Here is a 22249-nt window from a genome sequence, read left to right on the forward strand (position 1 = left end):
ATACTTAGTATCATAGTTTTGTTTTTTGTAAAAAAAATTATTATTTCAAAATTAAATTTTAATCTTTCACTAGTTTTCACAATCATAGACTCTCATTTAAATATAATCAAATCAAAATGCTATATGTTTTCATTTCAAAGTGCAGTATGACACATAACTAGTTTTTACAAATATGATATTATCCCATATTTTTTTCCATATTGATTAGGTTTTTTAGTGGTTCAGTCTTTCTTATGTGCTAAAATTGTCCCTAGTATTTAACAAATTGACGTGGTGTTTCCTGTTATTAGGTTAGATATGTATTTGGGTCAATTGACTCAAATTTTTAAATTTAGGGACCATTTGGTGCACAAATAGGAAGATGGATTGATTCGAAAAAAAGTTCAAACAGTATGGATGAAAATGAGTATTTTCCCTAAAATACGATGTAAATCTTATTAATCAAAAGTCAACCTAAGACAATCCAAATGAACTCTTGGATCTTTCTATGTCTGCTATTTCTTCGTAATAGAAAGAATTCAAGATTCAGTTTAAAACGATATAATATATGTATCAGATGTTTAAAAAATATATGCACACTGAAAGAAGTCTCTCTCTTGAAAATCGACTAGAAACATAGCTTAAGATCAATCGAATATAATAGCTCCATAATCGGATTTTTCATAAAATTAATATTGAGCTCCCGATTAACACACCAAAATCTCGAATTACAAAAGCATCATCTCCTACTAGCCTTAGATGTTATATTTCTCCATTCTATTTAAAAAAAAAACTTGATTTCAAAAAGCTCCATTTTCCGAGCAACAAATATTCCAATCAAAATTTACTCAAAATCTAGGATAAGGTGGTAACGGTAGAGAAATCTTGTGCAATTACTTAACCCCATTACATAGAGAATTCTTCCAAACTTTTAAGACTCGGACTTGTGTTTCTTTTGAGGGTCGCTGCCCTCGTTCTTGATTTTTGCTTCACGTCGCTCTCTCTTCACCCCCTTAGCTTTGTTTACGAAGGGAACACTCCCAACCTACATTGACCAGAGTTTAAAAGAGAGTCAATGTTTGCGAAGTACATTGAAATTTGAATCACATAGCACGGTTAGGATCTAATGTTCATAAAATTTACATGTTTACCGTAGTAAAACTTAATGATAAATTTGGATCATTCTACTCATACCTTCTGATCCGGGATATAAATCTTTCCAATCTTCCCTTTAATGGCATCCTTGCTGACATTTTTCTCCTGAATCCCACGAGCAAAAGATTTGAATGATCATTCCATAATACATAAGAGAGAGAAGGATTACAATCTAAAACTTAGCCTTTGAACAAACCTTTTTCTTTTTCAATACAGGTGCTGTTTTCATCGCTTCTTTTCTAAGGCCATCAGCAGGAAGGCGATGCCTCCTAACAACCATGTCCATAGATGGACCAACTTCAACCAGCTCAATCTTAGGTACTATAGTGCCTGACTTTTTAAGCCGCAGAGCACAGTGAGAGAATAATATTCTATTTGAAGACAGGGCCGTGCATACATATACGCGATCTAGTCCAGCCAAATTCAAGTTTTTGACGACCTATAAATAATGTTTACACGCTATATTCAAGTAACAGAAGGAAAAAGAAGAGAAGTAAAGTTAAAAGAGCAGGAAATATAATTCATTATTAACCTCCCCATGAAAAAGATCAAGTAAAACTTCTTTTAAATGTTTCAGCTCATCCACACTCTCAAAGCCTTCTCCAATGAAAGCAAAAAAGGGCTTTGACCCGATTTGAGGTGCCAACTTCTTGTCATATGAAAATGATGCCATGCTTTTGAAATTTTCAACCCCAATCTCGACAAGATCATAAATGTGATGATCATAGGTTCGTCCAATGACAAGATTGTCCGGCCGCTTCTTCGAGTGTGAGCCAAACTGCACAAGAACCGGAGAACCTTCATTACAGCATAAATCAATAACCAGAACATGGGCAGGAAACAATGATACTGGCGTTGAAAAGAAAAGAAATGCAAACTCTTGACATTAAACTCATGCTATGGCCAGTAACAAGGGAGTTTCAGAAGAATTTTTTTTTCTAATACGCAACTAAAAAAAATTAGCGTACTTCCCAAACTGGAAGGTCTATCTATCACCACAAATAACATGTTGATAGGCTTCAATATTTCAGAACTTTACAAACTGCCTCTAAAATCTAAATAGCAGTCGGCCAAATAAAAAATATGCTTGCACCAACAAACTTTTCTTCATGGAGAACAGAGTCGTCCTGGTCTAACAACGGGCAAGGCGAAGTAAACTTTCCAACAAATGCCGGAACTCCAGCTTTTAAATCCGTGACACACAGGAAGCATACGGTTCGAATAATCATTTTATACCATTATCACCAATCGTGCATAAAAGACAATGAGTACATGGAAGAGTGATGATATAATGAAGCCTCATTTTGAGCAAAATATTTAGTAAATGTCTCATAACAAACAATTTGCAGTTGGTTTTGGAACAGTAATCTTACAGAGTTCTAAAAACATCAAGAAAAGCTACAAGTCATCACTCATCGATCATTTATCATCGAATCAACCGAAAAATTCTCAAGAGTATGATTGCAAACTTACCACAAACAAGCTGCAATCTGTTTTGTGAGAGAAAAACTCTAGAGAAGCTTCACCGCCGATCTCAAACGGTCTGATATTCTCATTCTTCCTAGAGTACTTCAGTGCTTCACCCTTCTTCAAGTGATAAATTTCAGTCATCGCTGAATTCAACACACTACTTGTTTTAGTCCCGTGAAGTATTAGCGTCTTCTTCCCTGTTTCCACCTGAAATAGCGAAATACAAACTTTTACAAAAGACCCACAAATTAAACCAAGCAATTTCCATAAAATCGAAAAGCTCACCAGTTTAGGAGCACGTTTGTGCAGCTCCCGCCTGATTCTGCCACTTTTAGGAGTCTTGATTCTCATCATCTTTAACTGATGACGGAATAAAAAAATTAAATTGATAATCTGAAATGGGTTCTCCCCAGATTTGAAATAGGTATCAAATTCCAATTTTAATCTCGAGAGCAATAAGACAGCCGGCCACAGGGATGCTGAAGAAGATGTTAGGGTTTGAGAGAATTTTTATATATACCAATTTGCTCATCCATATTTGAAAATTGTTGTTTAATCCCTTAATTTTGAAAAATCTCAATTCCATCTTTACGAAACAAATTTTCCTTTTTGGATGATCCAAAAAAGAAAAAAGAGCACAAAATTCCCCTTGTTGGATTATGTGAGCTTGTGCAAATTGGAATGGGCTTAATGCAAATTGGAATGAATTTTTTCTTTTAGTCATGTTCACTTACGACAATAGCCGCCATAGACGAAATGGTCAATGACTAATTCTAGTTATTACAGAAAAATTTTTGATTTATCAATAAAAGTCTCGAGGTAGCCATGATTATAAAAAATAACAATTCAAAGTGAAGGCCGACAAATTTTAAATTCCATGAAATAAAATCTACGGGGAGATTTCACCTACGAAGGGCATTGTATGATTCGCCAAGATAAGCAAGTTGAGTTCGAAATACATGGTAATGTTTGAAACAGAGCTAATGGTAACGTAACTCAAGGGAACTAGAACAAAAATATGATGCATCAAGACTCGAAAGACCATGCAGTGAAGTGAAGGATTATTCTCTATGACAAAATACAATGATCTAATCACGGCTAATAGGATACGTATAAGCGCAACCTTTTTTCCCCTAAAGCTAAAGGTGACAAAATTTTGAGGACATGACTTCTTGAGAAAGGAATGTAAGACCCTTCATTGTCCTAGTCAATATAAGAATTTAAATGATTCATAATGTGCACCAACTAAAAATAATGGGAACTATATTTCAAATAAGAGGTAATAGTTATGATAATATGGATCAAACTACTGGAAATAAATCTTAGAGATTTCTATGGATGTCGTAGTCATAATTTGAAATTACGTGATATGACTAATTTTTGTCCTATAATTATGTCATTTTTAGAGTAATACAATGCATCTTTTCTTTTTCTGCCAAGAGATGAAATTTTTTTAAATATCATATGTAAAAGGGATAACACTTGAGCCATTGTCACAAACTCTTTAGGAAAGTCGTATCAAAAGTGTGAAGTAATTAAATCGGCAAATATGAGTGAAGATCCTAAAATCAAAAGTGAAGGCAAGTCCTTGGCAGCATATAAACTAGATTTTTGAATTTTTCATTGGCATGATAATTTGATACACATTAGTACATGCAATAAACTTTGTAAGTAAATTTCTTCAAGATGAAGATTTAACCTTGCGATAAAAAAAAAACGAACAACAAAATTAAATTTATGATCATAAATTAAAAATTGAAGATAAAAAATTTACCTTAAAACGAAACTAAAATCGTCAGGAGAGAAAAATGGAAAGAAGATGCGAAGTGGTGTGCGGAGGAGAATGGAGATATAATGGAGATTTAGGTCTTAATTATACTGTCGCCATTAGCGACGGTTCTTAAGACTGTCGCCAATTAATTTTAGCGACAAACCGTCGCTACGTAGCGACGATTTTTGATAACACCGTCGCTAAGTAGCGGCAGTTTTTGTCTTGCCGTCGCAACTCTGCGACAATCTATATTCCTTTGCTAAAATTGAAACTGTTGCAAATATCACATCTAATTATTCTCGATTTTTTTTCAACGAGAATCTCAATGGATTACGAGATAATTTAAGGGAAATTAATTATCTTATGGTTCATTTTTTTACTTTTCACTAGATATAAATTTCAGTTTTTTTTAACTTTTTATTTCATCAAAACTATTCTATCGAAGTAAAATGCTACAAAAAATCAAAAGTAAAGCCCGTGTTTTTAAATTGTGAAGTAAAAATTATATTTTACTTCGTTGGTATTATTACCGATGTTGATCGGTATATACTACTTAATAATTAATAATCGCCGAAATAACTTTGGCGAAGTAAAAACCAAATATTATACTAGTGTTTCTTTGCTTATTTTATGCGTTACGTTTGAGAGTTCACATCTGCATGTTTTATAAGCTGTAATCTTCGCGACCCATATGTTTTCTGGTTTGTCGGAACTATGTCTGGTCGAGGATTCGATGTTTTCGGATATCCTTTGTGCTTAATTGTTAGTTTAGTTTCATAGCATTTCTGGGCATCCTTAAGTTCTTTGTTTTTGGCTGATTAGTGAATATTATTAATGATTTTTTTCTGTTTTATAATCCTTTTATTGAATTTTGTGACTGTAGAGACCTGTGTGACTGTCCTTCGTTGCACCCGTTTTATTGCTTGATTTCTCATGAAATATTTTTCAAAACATATTTCATTCTTGACGTGTGGGAATTTTCGGTTATCGAACTTCAGATTTACATGAACTTTCTCTCTGTGTTTTGATGCAATATTCAGTTTGCTGTCAAATTTGTTTTCTTTGATAACTAGCCTCATTAGAATCCTCAAAGATTGGACCCAATGAACCATCACATCTTGCGCCATCATCTGCCAATTAGAGAATGGTTTGATACCAATTGTTGAGCCCGAGGTTCTTGTCGATGGTTCCCACGACATTGACAAGTGCGCTGGTTTGACAGAGCGTGTTTTAGCCGCTTGTTACAAGCTAAGGCACTCAATGACCACCACGTCCTCCTCGAGGGAACTTTGTTGAAGCCTAACATTGTGACACCTGGAGCAGATTCCCCCAATTGGTCACCACGGAGGTTGTTGCTGAGTACCCTGTCCGTGCCTTGCAACGAACGATGCCTGCTGTAGTCCCTGCTGTGGTGTTCTTATAAGGCATGCAGAGCGAGGAAGAGGCAACACTCAACCTTAATGCCATGAACAAGCTGAAGACCAAGAAGCCATGGAGCCTTTCTTTCTCATTCGAGCACGCTCTACCACAAAGCACTCTGAAGACTTGGGCTGGAGAGGATGAAAATATCAAAAAAGCACAGGATGCATTCTTAGCAACATGCAAGTCCAATTCTCAAGCAACCCTCGGAACATATGATCAAGGTGGTGGTACGCGGGCCGAAGGCGCCTCGGAGAGTCTCCATGTTAAAGATTTAAATTATGAATTAAATATTAATCTATTGTTTTATTATTAATAATAAAACTATAATAGATCAAATTTATCTACTTTAAGATTAGATATTTATCAGTACATCAGATCAATGAATTTAATGCAGAATGATTTTGGCATGTCTGAACGATGGAAAAGTTAAATAGGAACAAAAAATAAAATATCGAATCGAATTGTGTAGTAGGGAACTAACTGTATGACAACTTTCAGATGTGTGTCATTAGCTAGCTAGTCAAATCATAAAAGCAATTCACTTTAAACAACTAATTCACGCAATCTTAGCTCAATAATTTTAGGAATCCGCTGCCACATGTTGAGTATACGTAGTGGGTTAATAACCATTTTTTCCTAATTGTTAGACCGAGCAGGTATTGTGGGAATTCGTTATGAATTTTAGTTTTTTTTTTTATTATATTTATTTATTTGGTGAGTGAAATAATGTTTTGGTCTCAAATGGATATGTATTCATGAGGAAATTCCGAATACCATGCATGATGCATGTAGCTAGTGGGGTGATAACTTTTATAAAGTGAGATCGTTATTTTGAGATTTTCATAACATTTTTATTCGGTGTATGAACTTATATTCTGACCTTCTTATACCTATAGGAGAGTTCATTCTAGAGGACTGATATCACAATCATGAGAGAATTAGAGATTCGTTTCTATTCAATTTGTTTTGTTTTATTTTAAAATAAAATAGCTGAGTTATATATTTAAGTTGTATTATGCTTCTATTTTGAATATATATATATATATATATATATATAATCCTATTTTATTTAGTACTACTTGTGAATGTTATTTTTTTCATAAAAATCGAGAATTATCTCATGATCACTTGCTGAGTAATGACCATAGCATTCATATGTTCACTCATTTCCTTAAAAGCGAGTCCCCGAACAAACAAAATTCTGGGGCTTGTAAAGTTGGTTAGAAATCCCACGATATTTCCATTGTTATTTCAAGAAGTTTAGTTATTATTTACTTAGCTTATTCTGATTTTAACTTTTAATATGCTGCTATATTCTTCTTTTTAGTTATAAAAAATTATATTCAATAATAAAATAGACTGGTTTTCGATAGTTTTTGTATCTCAGAGGCTAAATATTTTTTAAAATTTAATCATAACTTTTGAAAATGTTTGTCATTCATCCTCTTTGTTTCCCGCCGTTCCTAGCTCCCCAGGACAGTCTTTGGTCGCAACAACTTTGGGAAGAAAAAGTGAATAAAGATTACGATTTGAGAGATTTGGAAAATTAAGTATGGGTTTAGGTTTTATTTTTTGTTATATTTTTTAAAATATAAAATTTTAAAATAAAAAATACAAAAATTGAGTAAAAATTACGAATCACAACAACTCATGCGAGACATTCTCATATGTCAAGTTTGTGAGACGAATTAACAACCCAACCCACGAAAATTTTTATTTTTTATGATCAAAATATTATTTTTCAATGCAAAAGTATCTGATATGATCATTTGGCGGGACAAACATTGAGCTACAATAACAACGAGAAATAAAATTGAGTTTGGTTTCAAACCACGCGGAAGACACTCAAAATAATCTTTCGTATTAAACATTTCAAAAAACATTTAAAAGATATGCAAGTTGAATGTGTAAAATTATTTTGGTTGAAGCATTTTATCAAATACTTTAATTTGTATGTAATATTTTAGTATTTAAAAAACACATAAAATGCATCAACAATATATGTTAAAAACAATAACAATAATTAAATGCAATAAATAAATAGATACGAATTTGTTTATAGATGCTCGGAGATTAACAACTCATATGTCACCATTTTTTCCACCTAAAAAAGATCCATTTGAAAACTTTGATTTATACAACTTCTTATATACAAATTTTTTTCAACTTAAGACTTTTCCATTGTCTAATTGAAACTCCTAGTACACTCGATTGTAGGCCACAATTTCACAATCCGCAAATGTTTAACGTCTCTTATGTCAAGCCTACAAACACAATATTTAATGTCTTTGCGTGAAAACTCAGTCAATTAAAATTTTAAATCTCGACTTTCATGTATATGTGTGAGGATTTTTATAGTATATGTATATATCAAATGTATTATCACACTTGATCTTGCTCTCATTGTAGCTAATTTCTTCATCTAGGTTGTACATGCTTTGAATCATCTTCAAAAGCTTGTATTTAATCTTCAGTATGTTGTATGTATGACCTCTAATGGTGATATATACCTTATAAACAAGAATATGACCATTTGGAAAAATTGTGTGCGAATTCTGATATTGCAATAGTCAAATTCGCGTTTCTAGTCATATTCTGAAATGATGTTGTTATCAGATCAAGTTGATCAAACTGTGTTGATCTGATGGTCTGATCTGATCTGTTATGAGCTTGATTTGTTGGCTTTATCTAAGTTGTTCCGAGTGAGTTGTTGTCAAACTAGTACAAGTCCAGTTGTTGTTTTTGCTTTGTTATAGCTCTTGATTCATCGATTTTTGGAAAAGTGATAAACGTGAAAGTTGTAATACTTTCTCGTAGCTTTTCATGGAATCAAGAATCACTCAATTCTAGGTTTGTATGAGAAAGATATGCTTGACAGATCAGGCTGTTAGCAATCTAGAACTTATTCTTCATTATGTGCAGAACCAGCAAATTCATTGTGGTTTATCAACCTCTTCTGGTCCGATTCAGACTATTTTTTATGAAGATGATTTGTAGATTATTCTCTTATGTTTGTAATGTATATGTAATCGTTCCATTTAAATAATCGAGCTCAGAGATATGACCAAAATATCAGAACTGCTCCATTCAAGCTGATTTATGTCTAAAATATTATTCTCGGTACAGAAGTACAATTTTTTGTTATTATTGTTATGAGAAATACTGTGTAATATATGGTGATAATTTGAATTAAAAGTATTGCTTTTATGTCAAACATATATTGTGTGATATATAATGATTTGAATGAAAAATGTTAATTTTTGTGTTAGTAATATTATTTTTTATTTCAGATATAAATCAAGTCGAACCATTACACGAATATAGATCCATGAGACCGTTACACAACATGCATACTCTTTGGGATTTGGGTTTATGATTTCAATTTTTTTTGTTTTATTATTTAAATTCAAACTTATTGGTGGGTGTCACCTCAATGGTAAGTACATAAGTGAGCATATTGAGTGAACAATATATCAAAATTATATATATTTACACAGACACATTAACAAATTTGGTATGACCTATCACAACAAAAAATTTCCAAATCTGGTCCAACGTTCAATATAAATAGAGATTTTATTTTATGTACTTTTTATTAAATCAATTTTATTTAAAACAATTATTTGAAAACTAAACATATATTATACATAAACAAAAAAACATTTATTATATGCAACGCACGTGCCACACCGCTATTAGATATACACCAAAAAATATTGTTGTGTTAATTGTGTATGAGTTAAAGTATACTGAGATGGATGACCTCCTATGAAGTTCTCGTGCTCAAACTATTGATGTTGTGTCGTTTGATCTGGTTGGTAAGGTGAGCAATAAAAAAAAGATATTAGACTCAACGAGTAATATTGTCTCCATTTATGACATAGTCGGCGGTAGGAAAAAAGTAGATCGATCTCGAAGGAAAATGAGAAAGCACCAGCAGTGAGGCACGTCCTCCCCGGACTCATGGACTTAGAGCCTGACCCATCGATAGCCAAGTAGGTGCAGCCCAGCATGTCTAACTATGGTTTAGTATGGGGATTTGTGCTGCGACAAGTGTAACAAAATAAAGTTGTGTCTTTGCTGATATAACTTTTAACAAAATGGTAAACGCTTGATCAAAACAGAAATATTTGAAGGTGGAGATGGGGCCCGCATTCATTCCTTGTTAATATTATTAATTGATGCTTACTGAAAATTTAGGATCCGATTCTAGCAAGTGTCACTAGTCCAGACGCAGATTTCGAATTTGCCTTGAGCTTGAAATCACGAATAAGACCGTTAGAAGGGGGTCAGGAGGGTGTCATGGCGTAGCCCCTCCGACGGTCAAGTCAGAGACTGAGGATATACGTGGAGAGCAAGTAAGGGTGCTGCTGAAAAATAATGTATTGAATGAACTGAACACTCAAACCTGATATTTATAGGAGAATACATGGGTCTGTCATAAGCATTCTATCTTGACTAGGGATGGGCCGGGTCCCATGATCCGATGTGGGCTCAATTTGGACGGGTTCATCCATGGGATATATTTAATGATTAAATAACGCGACATATATCACTGTAAATTTTTCTGCATGGTTTCCGAACTTTTTCTGCTTTTCAATTTGCTAATGTACAATTCTACTGTTATTTGTTTTTGAACTTATTAAGAATATAATTCACGGGTAATGCATTAAATGATCTCTGTTGTTTGGGTTTATTCCCCATCCAGTCCTCCAAATTATTAATATGCATATTTACTCTTTAAATTTGGCACAAATAATTCTTGACAGTAAACAACAAACGGTTTGAACACCTGAATTTCACATATTTTATTTCGCTCCAAAAATTAAAACCCCAAGAGCTCTTATTTTCATTTTATAATTCGATTTTACCCCAATTATTGAATTCAATATGTGGAGGAATTAAAGCGAAATCGAATACTGAAATAAAAATAAAGGTTCCAATGGTTTTAATTTGATTCAAAATAAAATATGTGAGACACACATGTTCGAGCCGTTAATATTTGACAGTGGAGTTAAGGTCGAGGACTATTTTGGGCCAATTTTATGACTTTAGATACTAAATCGAAACATGAATAAAATGAAGGATCAAGCCGATAATGAACCCAAACTATATGGATAAAATATTTAATCTGTTATCACGTATGGTTCATTTGTATTTAAATTTCGAACTTTATTTACTCTTAGTACTGTTTTTTGAGCAAATAAAGTTTTTTTTATATTTATTTTGGGAAAATTAAAATTTAATTTTGGTCCAGTGATTTGTCTCTTCGCATTTTTTTTATAAAATAAATAAAGGAAGAATTTTCAAATTCAAAGTAATACAAAGTATGAGAAACATACAACCATAATTTTCAAATAACAAATGGTAATTTTTTTTTTTGAAAAATCAACAATTCAAATTCATCCTATATTTAGTTGAATAAGTTCATGCTATTTTGACACCAACATGAACCCATATTGTTTTCAATGCATGAACTAATTAAACTTCCGTATTTTCTCTCTACATTAACCAATTATGTAGAGATACTAAAATATGTTTACAATTTATAACTTCCAAAATTTATAGAAAAAGGGTCAAATTTAATCGATAGAATAGACAAAAGGTGAAGATAGAGACAACATTAATATTAGTTCTGATGGAAACTCAATATTTCTACTGTATATTGATATTTTATCATCTCAATTTATTACCACGATGCCGATAAAGCAAATAGTTATGAATAGTATAAATATATGATCCATTAAAATTAAATATAATAAGTGAACTCTAAATTGGTATATATAGTCAACGTGTTACCTAGGTGTAATAAATTGTTTTATTTTCACTAGAGACTCGATACGACGATACAAAATATTTAAGTATTGTTCGACGTGGTGTCAGCATTTGAGCACATGAAGGATTAAAAATGCCAACAAAAACCAATTTATTCCACCGAAGACCAAATTTTAATAAAAAAATTTAGGCCAAGTTACTGTACATTTTTTTAAAAAAATCATAAGCAAAAATGGATCATTTTCTTACATCTAAAATGTCAGATCCCAACGAGAGGATCTTTAAACTCACTGAACCCTTAATGCAACAGGCAAATGAGACACAAAGCATGCGACCAATCATATGTTAATCATTCTCCACAAATATTCCTACTAATTCACAGAATTTCAACCAGAAAGTATATCACTGAAGAAACTAATTTAAATTATAATACCGCATGCAGGATAAAATACTGCCGAAAACATATTTCTGCAGATTTTCTTGGAATAATCTAAACCCTTTCTTGAATTTCAGTCCATAATTCTTCCATACACATCTCCCATGTGGTACCGAAGGCAAGTGTCACTCATTCCATTGCTGGTGTTATTCGTCGCCACGGACGAATTATTATTCCAGTTAGCTTCAGTATTATCACAAATTGACCCTCCTCCTTGATTGCATATGGACTCATAATTTTGATAATAACTACAGATTCTTGAGTTGTCCTTCCTTTTCTTCTTACATTTGAGTACATTATTGTTGATGCTTTCCCACTTTTCTCTGCAGCATAGACCACTCTTGTCATATCCAGAAAAAGCCATTTTTGTGGTTATTTCGTCCCATAGAACCTCTTCAGAGATCCCATTTTGCTGAAACTTTGATTCCATCCCATTTCTTAGTTGAATCAATCTTGAAATTTCACATTCTAGCCAGAAAACGTCGCATTTAAGCGAATTGGTTATTGTTCCACTACCATTATCGTTATGGTAATTTTCGTTTAGGCTTCGAATATCCGTCAACATCACCTCCTCTTGCAGCGAAGCCCTCGGTTCTTTTCGAGCCATTTTGTGCAAAGTATCCATTAGAGAAACATCCCTACCTTCAATCCAAGCTCTTTCGCTGGCCCACAAATTGCGCTCTCTTTCCATTCTTTCTGCATCTTGTTTTCTCCATTCTTCCTCTCTTTGAATCCTTTCTTTCTCCCTATCTTCAATAGTTTTCATCATTTTCTCCATCCAGGCTTCTTGTTTATCCATCAGTTTTTTCATCTGTGTATCGATAAAATCTTTAATCTTAACTTTCCAACCCTTTTTCCCTCTTCTTTTTCTCATGTTTTTATTATTGTCATCTGTCCCAGGATCGTTTTCGCTATCATCAGATGAAGTAGGATCAAAATCACAAGAATTTGAGAGACTAAGGCTAGTATCAGATAACTTAAAACCTGGATACGATTCTTGATTATTAGCTGATGAAGTACTTATTTTCGTAGCATTGGAATTAAAACTTCCACTATTGAAATGGGTTACGGAAACGGCAGCTGAATTATTAATTTCACCATAAAGAGCTTCGAGTTGTCTGAAAAACCTGTAATGCTTCCCATCTTGCCTTCCTGCTTTCCCTTCTTTCGTCTTTTTGTAATATTTGTACAAATTCTCGAATTTCTCTCGGCATTTCTTGCCACTTCTCTGATATGCATGTTCCTCAGACATTATCCTAAAATCGAAAAAAAAAAGAAAAACAAACTAAAAGAATTTATCCATCAGAAAAATTTAGATACCGGCGAAGGAACACGAGTTCTATGAAATGTGTAGTCCGAAAGCTTCACGTGATCACGATTTTGCTGAGAATATGTAATCTGATATAATTACAAATTTGGAAAACACGTGACTATTCAAAAGTTGGAAAACCAAGAAAAATGTTTACGTTAATTTACTGCAAAGAATCCAAAAGATTACAGATTGTCTTTGTTGCACACGAAAAGTGGTGAGAAATAATGCCTAAACGATTTGGCTATTGACAGATGTGACTGTAAGGTTACCTCAGAGAAAAGAGCCTTATAATAAAAACCAACTGACGCTTAAACTGAAGTTCGAATTAATTGTTCTGCGTCATTTTCTTAAACAAGCAAAGGGATTGTTTAATTAATCAAGAAATATACTGATAAAATGGGATTTTAAGATGATTTGCCCTCCGATAACAGCAAGAATTTAAGCATAAAAAGATTCTTCCAAGTACTCTAGAAGAATTCAAGAAACTGTGAAATCAGCAGGAAATTAGGATGATATATGGGAAGCTGGCTACTTTATTTATGTAGAAAGTAGTACGCTTGTTTCTTGAAATAGATTGATTTTTCGATAACCTAGAAATTATATTAACTGGGAAAAAATTGTAGTATATAAAAATATATATATATACAAACCTGGAGACCTCATCCCACAAGGGTCCCTTTTGATTGGCCTCCTTAAACTTGGAATCAAGCCTTGATCTGATCTCTAGAAGAGTAAGCGTCTCCTGCCTCGGCCACCTCCCCGCCACACCATCTCCACCATCCATCCCGCTTAAACCGCCACCAGCAGCGGCGCTGGCGGAAGCTACACCGCCTCCACAAGTGGTACCACCTTTAGGAATAGCAGCAGCTGCAGTATTATCCGAGCGAAACATGATCATATCAAACAGGTTTTGTGGGGTCAACCCCTGGTGGCTCGATAGTAAGCTGTCTTGCTGCGGCGGAAACAAAGCCCTCCCGTTCATGTACTGCCCTAGATCCGCCATCCCATATTGATCTTCCATGTACAGGAAAGCTCACACAGTGCACGTTTCTTGAAATAGAGATAGAAGAGGGTTTTTGGGATCAGAGAGAAAAGAAGGAATGGAAACAAAAGAAAGGGGTGGGGGACAACGGTGGATGAAGCGGCAGACCCGGATCGTGTCCTTACAGAGAAAAGGTTTTGAATTCTTGTAGAGTACAATGGACCCATCTCTCTGTTTCATCTGCTTCACCCATCAATGAAATATAAATCTCCTTTTCTTCTGTATACATCCATATTTTTATATAGGGTTTGTGTATGCATACAGTACAGATATATATATATATATATACACACACACACACACACACACATTGTTCTTTATACATGTACATCAACTAAAAGAGGAAAATATTAATAAATTACAGCTAAGAAGGTGATTATAGTGATTGTGGTACCACCTTTTGCACTGTTGTGTATTTTACTTTTTCTTCTACAGTGCCATTTTCACACACTACCACACACAGAAGAAAAAACCAAGAAAGGCTCCACTTTCTCACCATTACCAATAACAAATAAATATAAATTCTTTGGAAATATTTTGTTATATATTCAGAATTTTAGCGATTCAACGATGAATAAACGAACTGGATAACCCGAATCTTCTTGTAAGAAGAATCCAGTAGGGCTACATATATGTACTGTCTGGCTTTTGCATTATCATCTGGGAACCACCGCAACTTTGATTTCACTTAATTAACCAACAGTCCTGTTCCAAAGTTTTAAGATTAATTTGTTCGGAGCAAATGGAATTTCGATCGGGCCCTCGAAATACGAATAACTAGAAATGGAATTGGAAATCTTTCTTTCTTTTTTTATTATTATTTTCCATTTTTTATACGGGTAGATCTGGTTCATTTTTATGCCGAACAAATAATTAAAAAATAATATTTTTTCATTAGTTAGATTCGACATCATCTCATAGAATTAATTAGTGAAACGATCTCACATGAATTTTTGTGATATATTATTCACATGAGTTGTTAGAATGAAAAGGGGTCTCGAATATTTGGAAATGGATAATGTTTTTTATTTTTTCCTTGGCGGACAATGCGGTGCCATCAAGAATTTATAGTCGAATCAATGGTTTGTTTATTATTTGTGGCCGAGAATTAAGATTCCTTACAAATTCTTCAACTTAGATAATGATATACAGACTCAAACATTAATGATGATCCTGCTTTATTTAATGTAGAACAATTGTGTTGTAAATTATCCTGATAGAGTTTTTTTACTATAATTAATCAAAATTTGATATTAACACAATAAATTAACTGTGAGATATTATTGACATGGTGCCAAATATATCAACATATTAGTTTTTGATTAAAAAAAAAAACTAAAAAAACCTATTTAATGCTTAACAATGAGAAAACCAAAACCCGATATAGAGCAACTTCTTTGTTTTTTCCTATTAAATTGTAAAATTTATATATTTTAAAAAATATTAATTTAATAAGTACTGAAATGAATTTCATTTCTAGTGTGGAAGGAAAGCGAAGAAAAAGCACAAAGTTGTGACTTGGATACTGAAATATAAGCACCATATGAGAGATCTCTAGTTGCCGACAAGCAAATAGCCTGCCCTTGATAGTTAGTCTTGAACTTTAAATATATATATATATATACACAGATGACAATTTCGTCCAAACCCGACGGAGAATCCGATACCGACCCGAATGTAAAAGGGTATGGAGAGAATTTTTTACCCGATTATATATATATATGTGTGTGTGTGTATTTAATTATTTATATATTTGTGCATGTGTGATTTTTTTGCTATGATGTTAATTATGATATTATTTTGTCGAATGATATTAGTTGGATGAAATGAAAAAATTATTAGTATATAGTTATTTTTTTTTGTTGGATAATAATGTTATGATAAATTTTTTCTATTATTTGTTATTTTTCTATAATGTTTAATTTACTATTTTTTATATATTATTTCTTTATTGTTCTTAAAAATTTAATAAATTTCATTACTTACTCGAAATAATTCAAATATGAAAAATGCAATTATTAGTGGTAATATAATATTTAGGTATGATATGAATATATAATCCTCCGAGGGTACGAGGATGAAGATAAATTGAATATCCCATGAAAATGAGGATGTACATAATAAATAGGATGGAGACATGGGATATGAAATCCTAACCAAACTCTACTCATTGCTATTAATTTGATCTTACTTAGGTAATTCTAGGACATAATTAAAATGAAATTTGAACTGTATTTGAATAAATTTATTTTAAATAATATTAAGTTTTTATGTGTTATAATTTGTTTTAGGACTTTATAACTTGTAAAATCTTCTTTTAAAATCGATGTTAATATACTAACATGTTTGACATTATTAAAAAAATATCATAAGCATAAAAACTAGATTAAAAAATAAAAATATACATTTTTTGGTAATATTTGGAGATACGTGTCACTCGGTTTGGTGGGATATATTGGGTCAGTCTATACTATACTTAAAGCACTTCCCTTATTTTTTTATGCAAGATATTCAATTTATCATTTGAATTCAAAATAAAATATATGGGGTCAATTTAAATAATGGATTGAGCAAAAAAATCAGCACGATTGATCATTGAATGATCAGATATAATAATATCAGCGTGTGCTTAAAAACTTGAAGCAGCAAGATAAAATCTTGTGATAAATGCTCGAGAACTTGAATGCTTGATTTGATTTTTCGAGGACTCAGTAGTCTTTAATGTATGATGATTAACTATTTAAATACTGAAAAATTTCAAGGTTGAGAGTCATTGAAAACAACTCTTTTTTGTACTACCAACAATCATTTCCAAATATAGCATACTACGGCAGATTCTCGTCTCTCAACTTAAATGACTCAGATTCGATAATTGTCCTCATTGTACCAGAATGAGTCTTTTCAATGTGCTCATGTCATCACTCACATGCACACTAGAAAACTTCATAGGGAGTCACTCATCCCAAAATTGTCCAAAGTCAAGCATGTTTAACTTTGAGTTCTTATGTGATGAACTTCCGAAAAAAGATGTACCTTCTTGAGTAGTACCCATCAAATCTTTTTAACACTCCTCAACTGCACAATCTTATACCCCAACAGTTTTTGGAATCTCTCTCATTCCGGTGTAAGATCGGTTCATTCATGTTCTCTTCGCCTAGAAACATGTCAGAAACCGCTCATTGTCCGTACAATCTCATGACGGCTGGGTAGAACAACAGCCAATATATTTTTTTTAGTACAACTGGAGTCGGGGTGGGGAATTTTTTTGTACGTGCCTCTCCCATTTGTGGGAGAAGTTTAAGGCGTGACCAAATTATAATTTTGATATAATGATTTAGAATATGCAACAAATTATAACAAAATTTTTTCATATATGTTTCTTTGAGATAGTTTTTTATATCAATACATTTCGATTTTAGTTATGTATCTTTCAATTTTTTACGGTTGTAGTCAATTTTTACTCACATGAGTATTAACATGACACTATTTACGTCATTACCCCAGTGGAAAATAATTAAATTGTAGAAAAATTAAGATAACAGACAAATTTTGAATGGAAACTATTTTGAAACATAGAAAATATTCTATAAACGGCGTGATTTATCAAATTCTTTAATTCCATATCTGATATCTCACATCCTTGCGATCCATATACACATAAGTAATTTTTTATGTGTCGAGAATTATTATAGATTAAATTATATTTCAGATGTACGGAAATGTCTCTAATTAATTAGATGGTATTGATCAATGACCCACACAAATTCTAAAAACTTTTAGGCATAGTTTGGTACACATGATAGGATAAACATGTGATATATAATATAAGGATAAGTTAAGGATAAATAAGATGTAAGATATTATATTTAATGTTTGGTATGATTTTAATAAGATTGATTAAATTTATATATTAGATTGTAATGACAAAATTAACCTTATCATAATAAGTTTTATAATTTCAAAGTTGTTGCTTGAGTTCATATTTTTTATCTGTTCATGCGCAGATAGTGCTTGCATTATTTATTTATTTTTACCTAATTTTATATATTATATAATATGATAATTGAGGCCTTTATTTTGTGAGTCAAGTCAAATATCAATTTTTAAGGTTAATCGGGTGATACTAATAATTTTATTGAGATTTATAAAAATTATTTATATAATTATCTCGAATTCATTTATATAATTATCATATTGTATAATAAATAAAAATATTTATTTGATTTTAATTTCTAACTACTAGCATAAATTTATAAAAATCATTTATAAATTGAGGGTAATTAAGTCATTTGTAGTGTATTTTATCATTAAATTAAAATTATCACACCTAATAGAGGGGACATTTTATCCTTCTAAAAAATGATTTATCAAGAGCCCATGATATTATCATAGGCTTTTTAAAAAAGTACCAAACATGGGATAAGGAGGATTATTTATCAATCCCTCCCTTATCCCATGTACCAAACTATGCCTTAGAATATTATTAATACATGGACCCAATATGAAAAAGCTCAAGCTTGATAAAATATTGGGGCTCGATTTGATGTATTGATTCAGCTCATCTTACGCGGGCTAGATCGCATCGCGAGAGATGTGATCTCGTTTTTTGGGCTTCAATTGTCATAAATGTTCAAATCATATTTTTCGATGTAGAGGAACTATAACATCTACTTATTTTGAGAGACGATTGTCGTATTTAATCAGCGTCATAGGTGGACAGATTCGTCTTTAAAAAATCAAGTCCAACTATAACCTCAACTTACAAATTTTTATTGTTTTGTTCCAGAGCTTGTGCGACTTATTTTGCGTCAACAAAACTGACAGTTTAGATTTGCACCTCATATCGATCCAACATTTCCGGCAATTTAAATTACTAACTTCTGTTCGAGTTGTTTTCTCTGATGCCGATCGACCTAAACTATTGGCGTTATCTATATCACAACACGATTTAATTGCTGATTTTCTATTCTATATATCCATAGTCCAATAACTATTGTGAGCACAGGTAGGAGACATCCTATATTATGTTGGAATTGGTTTTCTTTATGAGTTTTTCTGCTTAATTTTGACTACAAATTGAAGTAATAGGTAAATAAATTTAAACCACAAGTTGTCATAAATTATTTAGTTCCTCAAAATCAATACCGAGCTAGTAATGAAAAATTAATCGTGAAACGCCATGTGAATCACCCTGCAAGCTCAACGGGGCTCGTCGATACTTCCCCAAAATTTTTGAGAGCTCCGATGAGAACTATCGGAAGCCATGGAAAATTGGTGAGAGCTCAGGCATGTTGGTTTTAAAAGGATGAGAAGTAAAAAATTTAGTAATTAATTGACTAAATTAATTAAGTGATTATTTGATGCTTGACCTTTTGAAATTTGATATATACCAAAGTCGGACTTTTCTTCATTCAAAAATATATAATAATATTCCAACCAAACGACATTCCACTTGGGTTGGATGACAACGTACGTAAATCGAAGTTAGTAACTTTCTTAACTATAATGATTTAAGTTTTATCAGCAAGACAACTCATTTACACTGATAACTTCACTTGACTCCAATAGCAGATTGCTGCTCCACCACGAGTGTCTGATGCACCACACAACCAAAGCAGTGGTTGTTGAGGATATGGGGTCAGAACCCAGTATCTACATACAGGTAGATAACAACAGTAATAAACATAAATCGTTCATAAACCGCTATGGTTTGGTTAAATCATCCCTACATTTAAAGACGGTTTGGCTAAACCGTGAGGATAAAAATTAAATTTAGTGACGAAAATGAATAAGTTCCGGCTACGAAGAACAATCTTGCAACATAATTTAATTTATATGTATTTTGTTTTCTTTGCCAAAAGAGCATACAACAGTAAATGTGGCTAATTCTTTTCTGTCAACGACTAGTAAAATATGTTCAAGGAGAGAGAATTTTGTCTATTAAATTGTCGTTATCTGGAAGCAACTAGTCTGGATTTTTTTTTTATAATTATTATTCTATTTTCATCCATCTTGTTTATGTAAACTATCTTGTTTCCTAAAACAAAATGATTTAGTGGTCTAGAAACTCAGTCCCGAACTACATTTCTTTCAAATTGTTTAAGCTCTTCTTGAATTTTTTCTATCCAACTAGGATCATGTCACGCCCCGGGACGGGGGTTGGTTGACACCGGCGTTGCTCTCAAATTCACATTCGAAAACAACAAGCCTCAAAAGTACAGAATTCAGAAACCAGTCTTTTATTCATAATACTGAATAATTCATTATCTGTTACAACTCAAATAACTAATATTTTACGGCGGAAATGTAAAACTAGACATAACAGTGTCTTATCAAATGCAGCGGAAATAACATGAATAATAGCTGAGAACAGTAGTCTTCTTCACCAGCCCCAGAATTGATTCTGCTCTTCTTCTTCTAACTTTTCTTCCTCGTTCTTATCTGAGATGAGTTTGGTGGGTGGGTGATATGGTTGTCACTCAGTAAGCAGGGGCGGGAATAACTCCCAGTTTTCGAAATCGTTTTCAACAAAAACAATAATACAATATTATACAGAAACTCTTATTTTCGGAACAGAAATCAGAATTCAGAATTCACAGGTTTCAGAACAGAAATCAGAAATAGTAAGCACTGAGCACGTTAGTGAATTTCATGGTTAAACTGATATCAGTCCCCTATATGTTCTCTCCTCTAAGGGGTGAGGCCAGAATCAGAATCAGAATTCAGAAATGTTCAGAATATATATTCCTACAATTAGTTCACTAAGGAGTTTCAGTGCTTTAAAATCATATATCAGAATTAAACATACAGAAACTGAACTTTAAAAATCAATTATCAAACGGATTTCAAGATATTTATATATAAGTCCACTTACAGTAATTTGCTAGAGTTTTTCGGTTGAAGTCTGGAAATCTGCTTGCCTCGATACTGGATTTTACAGCTTCGAAAAATGTACTCTCTTAGCTCTAATTTCAAGTGATAACTCAAGATTTTGGTAACATCAATTCAGAGATTGAGAGTGCTATTTATAGGCCAAAACCATAATCTGCCATTAACAGCCTTTATTCCATGTCAAATGTTTCAGTTACAAGTCCTGAGCAGAACCAGTAGCTATCTGCTAGAATCTCGCTACTGAACTCTTCTGCTGCTGGATTCTGTCTGCTGGATTTTGTCTGCTGGAAAAATACCATCTTCTGAAATCTAAGTTGCTGCTGGAATTGTTAGCTTCTGCTGAAATTTGCTAGCTGCTGCTACTGCTGGAATTTCAGGTTCTCACAGATCAACTAAGTCATAGTCGATTTCTTATGTTCAAGTTGTGATATGAATGCAATATACAAATATCCATCTATCATTTGTCTTCTAGTTCTTAGAAGAGTAGCATGGTTACTTATGACCCTCTCGAGTGGAGGATTGTTATTCCACCGTTAGCTCGGTCCTAGTGGATCTCGGTCTTGTTGTTGATTAGGTTCAGCTAGCAAGGACTTCCTCATCTGGTCCAAGATCAGCTTGATCATTGTCTACCACCAGTTCAACATCTTCAGGAATATCAGCAACTGTGCTTTTGGAAACCTTACCTAATGAAACATACTTGCATTCTTTCCCAAATCTCTCTCACGGCAACTATTAGAATCAAAATAAATATTCTCCATTATGTTGCTCAAATAATTAGATTATCATTGCTAACAGCTTGAATGACAGATGATTCATTAAATATTATATGCAAATACTCTTCAATATCCCAACATTGGATTTAGTATCAAAAGAAGTTAGATGTATTTTACCAATACTATGAATAAAACATTAACACCCAATTATCCAAAAGTAAGAAATATAATCTCACATGGAGTTTTATCATGTTACTTGTTAATCATCGATTTGTTCGGAGTT

The 22249-nt window shown here is 32.7% G+C and overlaps 2 protein-coding genes and 1 pseudogene across 2 annotated transcripts; 1 reads left to right on the forward strand and 2 right to left on the reverse strand.

Moving 5' to 3' along the window:
* Positions 1-637: 637 nt before the first annotated feature.
* Positions 638-3106, reverse strand: LOC142546285 (ribosome production factor 2 homolog). The gene is made up of 6 exons (XM_075653921.1): positions 2890-3106; positions 2608-2811; positions 1667-1912; positions 1331-1573; positions 1174-1239; positions 638-1024 (listed from the first exon to the last, which is right to left on the reverse strand). The coding sequence occupies exons 1-6, from the start codon at positions 2956-2958 to the stop codon at positions 911-913; spliced, it is 942 nt and encodes a 313-aa protein (XP_075510036.1). The 5' UTR covers positions 2959-3106; the 3' UTR covers positions 638-910.
* A 2376-nt stretch (positions 3107-5482) lies between these two features.
* LOC142544099 (fructose-bisphosphate aldolase 8, cytosolic-like) lies at positions 5483-6110 on the forward strand (annotated as a pseudogene).
* A 5791-nt stretch (positions 6111-11901) lies between these two features.
* On the reverse strand, positions 11902-14574 carry LOC142546287 (trihelix transcription factor PTL-like). Its single transcript, XM_075653922.1, has 2 exons — positions 13971-14574; positions 11902-13264 (listed from the first exon to the last, which is right to left on the reverse strand). The coding sequence occupies exons 1-2, from the start codon at positions 14339-14341 to the stop codon at positions 12082-12084; spliced, it is 1554 nt and encodes a 517-aa protein (XP_075510037.1). The 5' UTR covers positions 14342-14574; the 3' UTR covers positions 11902-12081.
* Positions 14575-22249: the final 7675 nt, after the last annotated feature.

Source organism: Primulina tabacum, chromosome 5 (genome assembly GCF_025594145.1).
Source record: "Primulina tabacum isolate GXHZ01 chromosome 5, ASM2559414v2, whole genome shotgun sequence".
Taxonomy (NCBI): domain Eukaryota; kingdom Viridiplantae; phylum Streptophyta; class Magnoliopsida; order Lamiales; family Gesneriaceae; genus Primulina; species Primulina tabacum.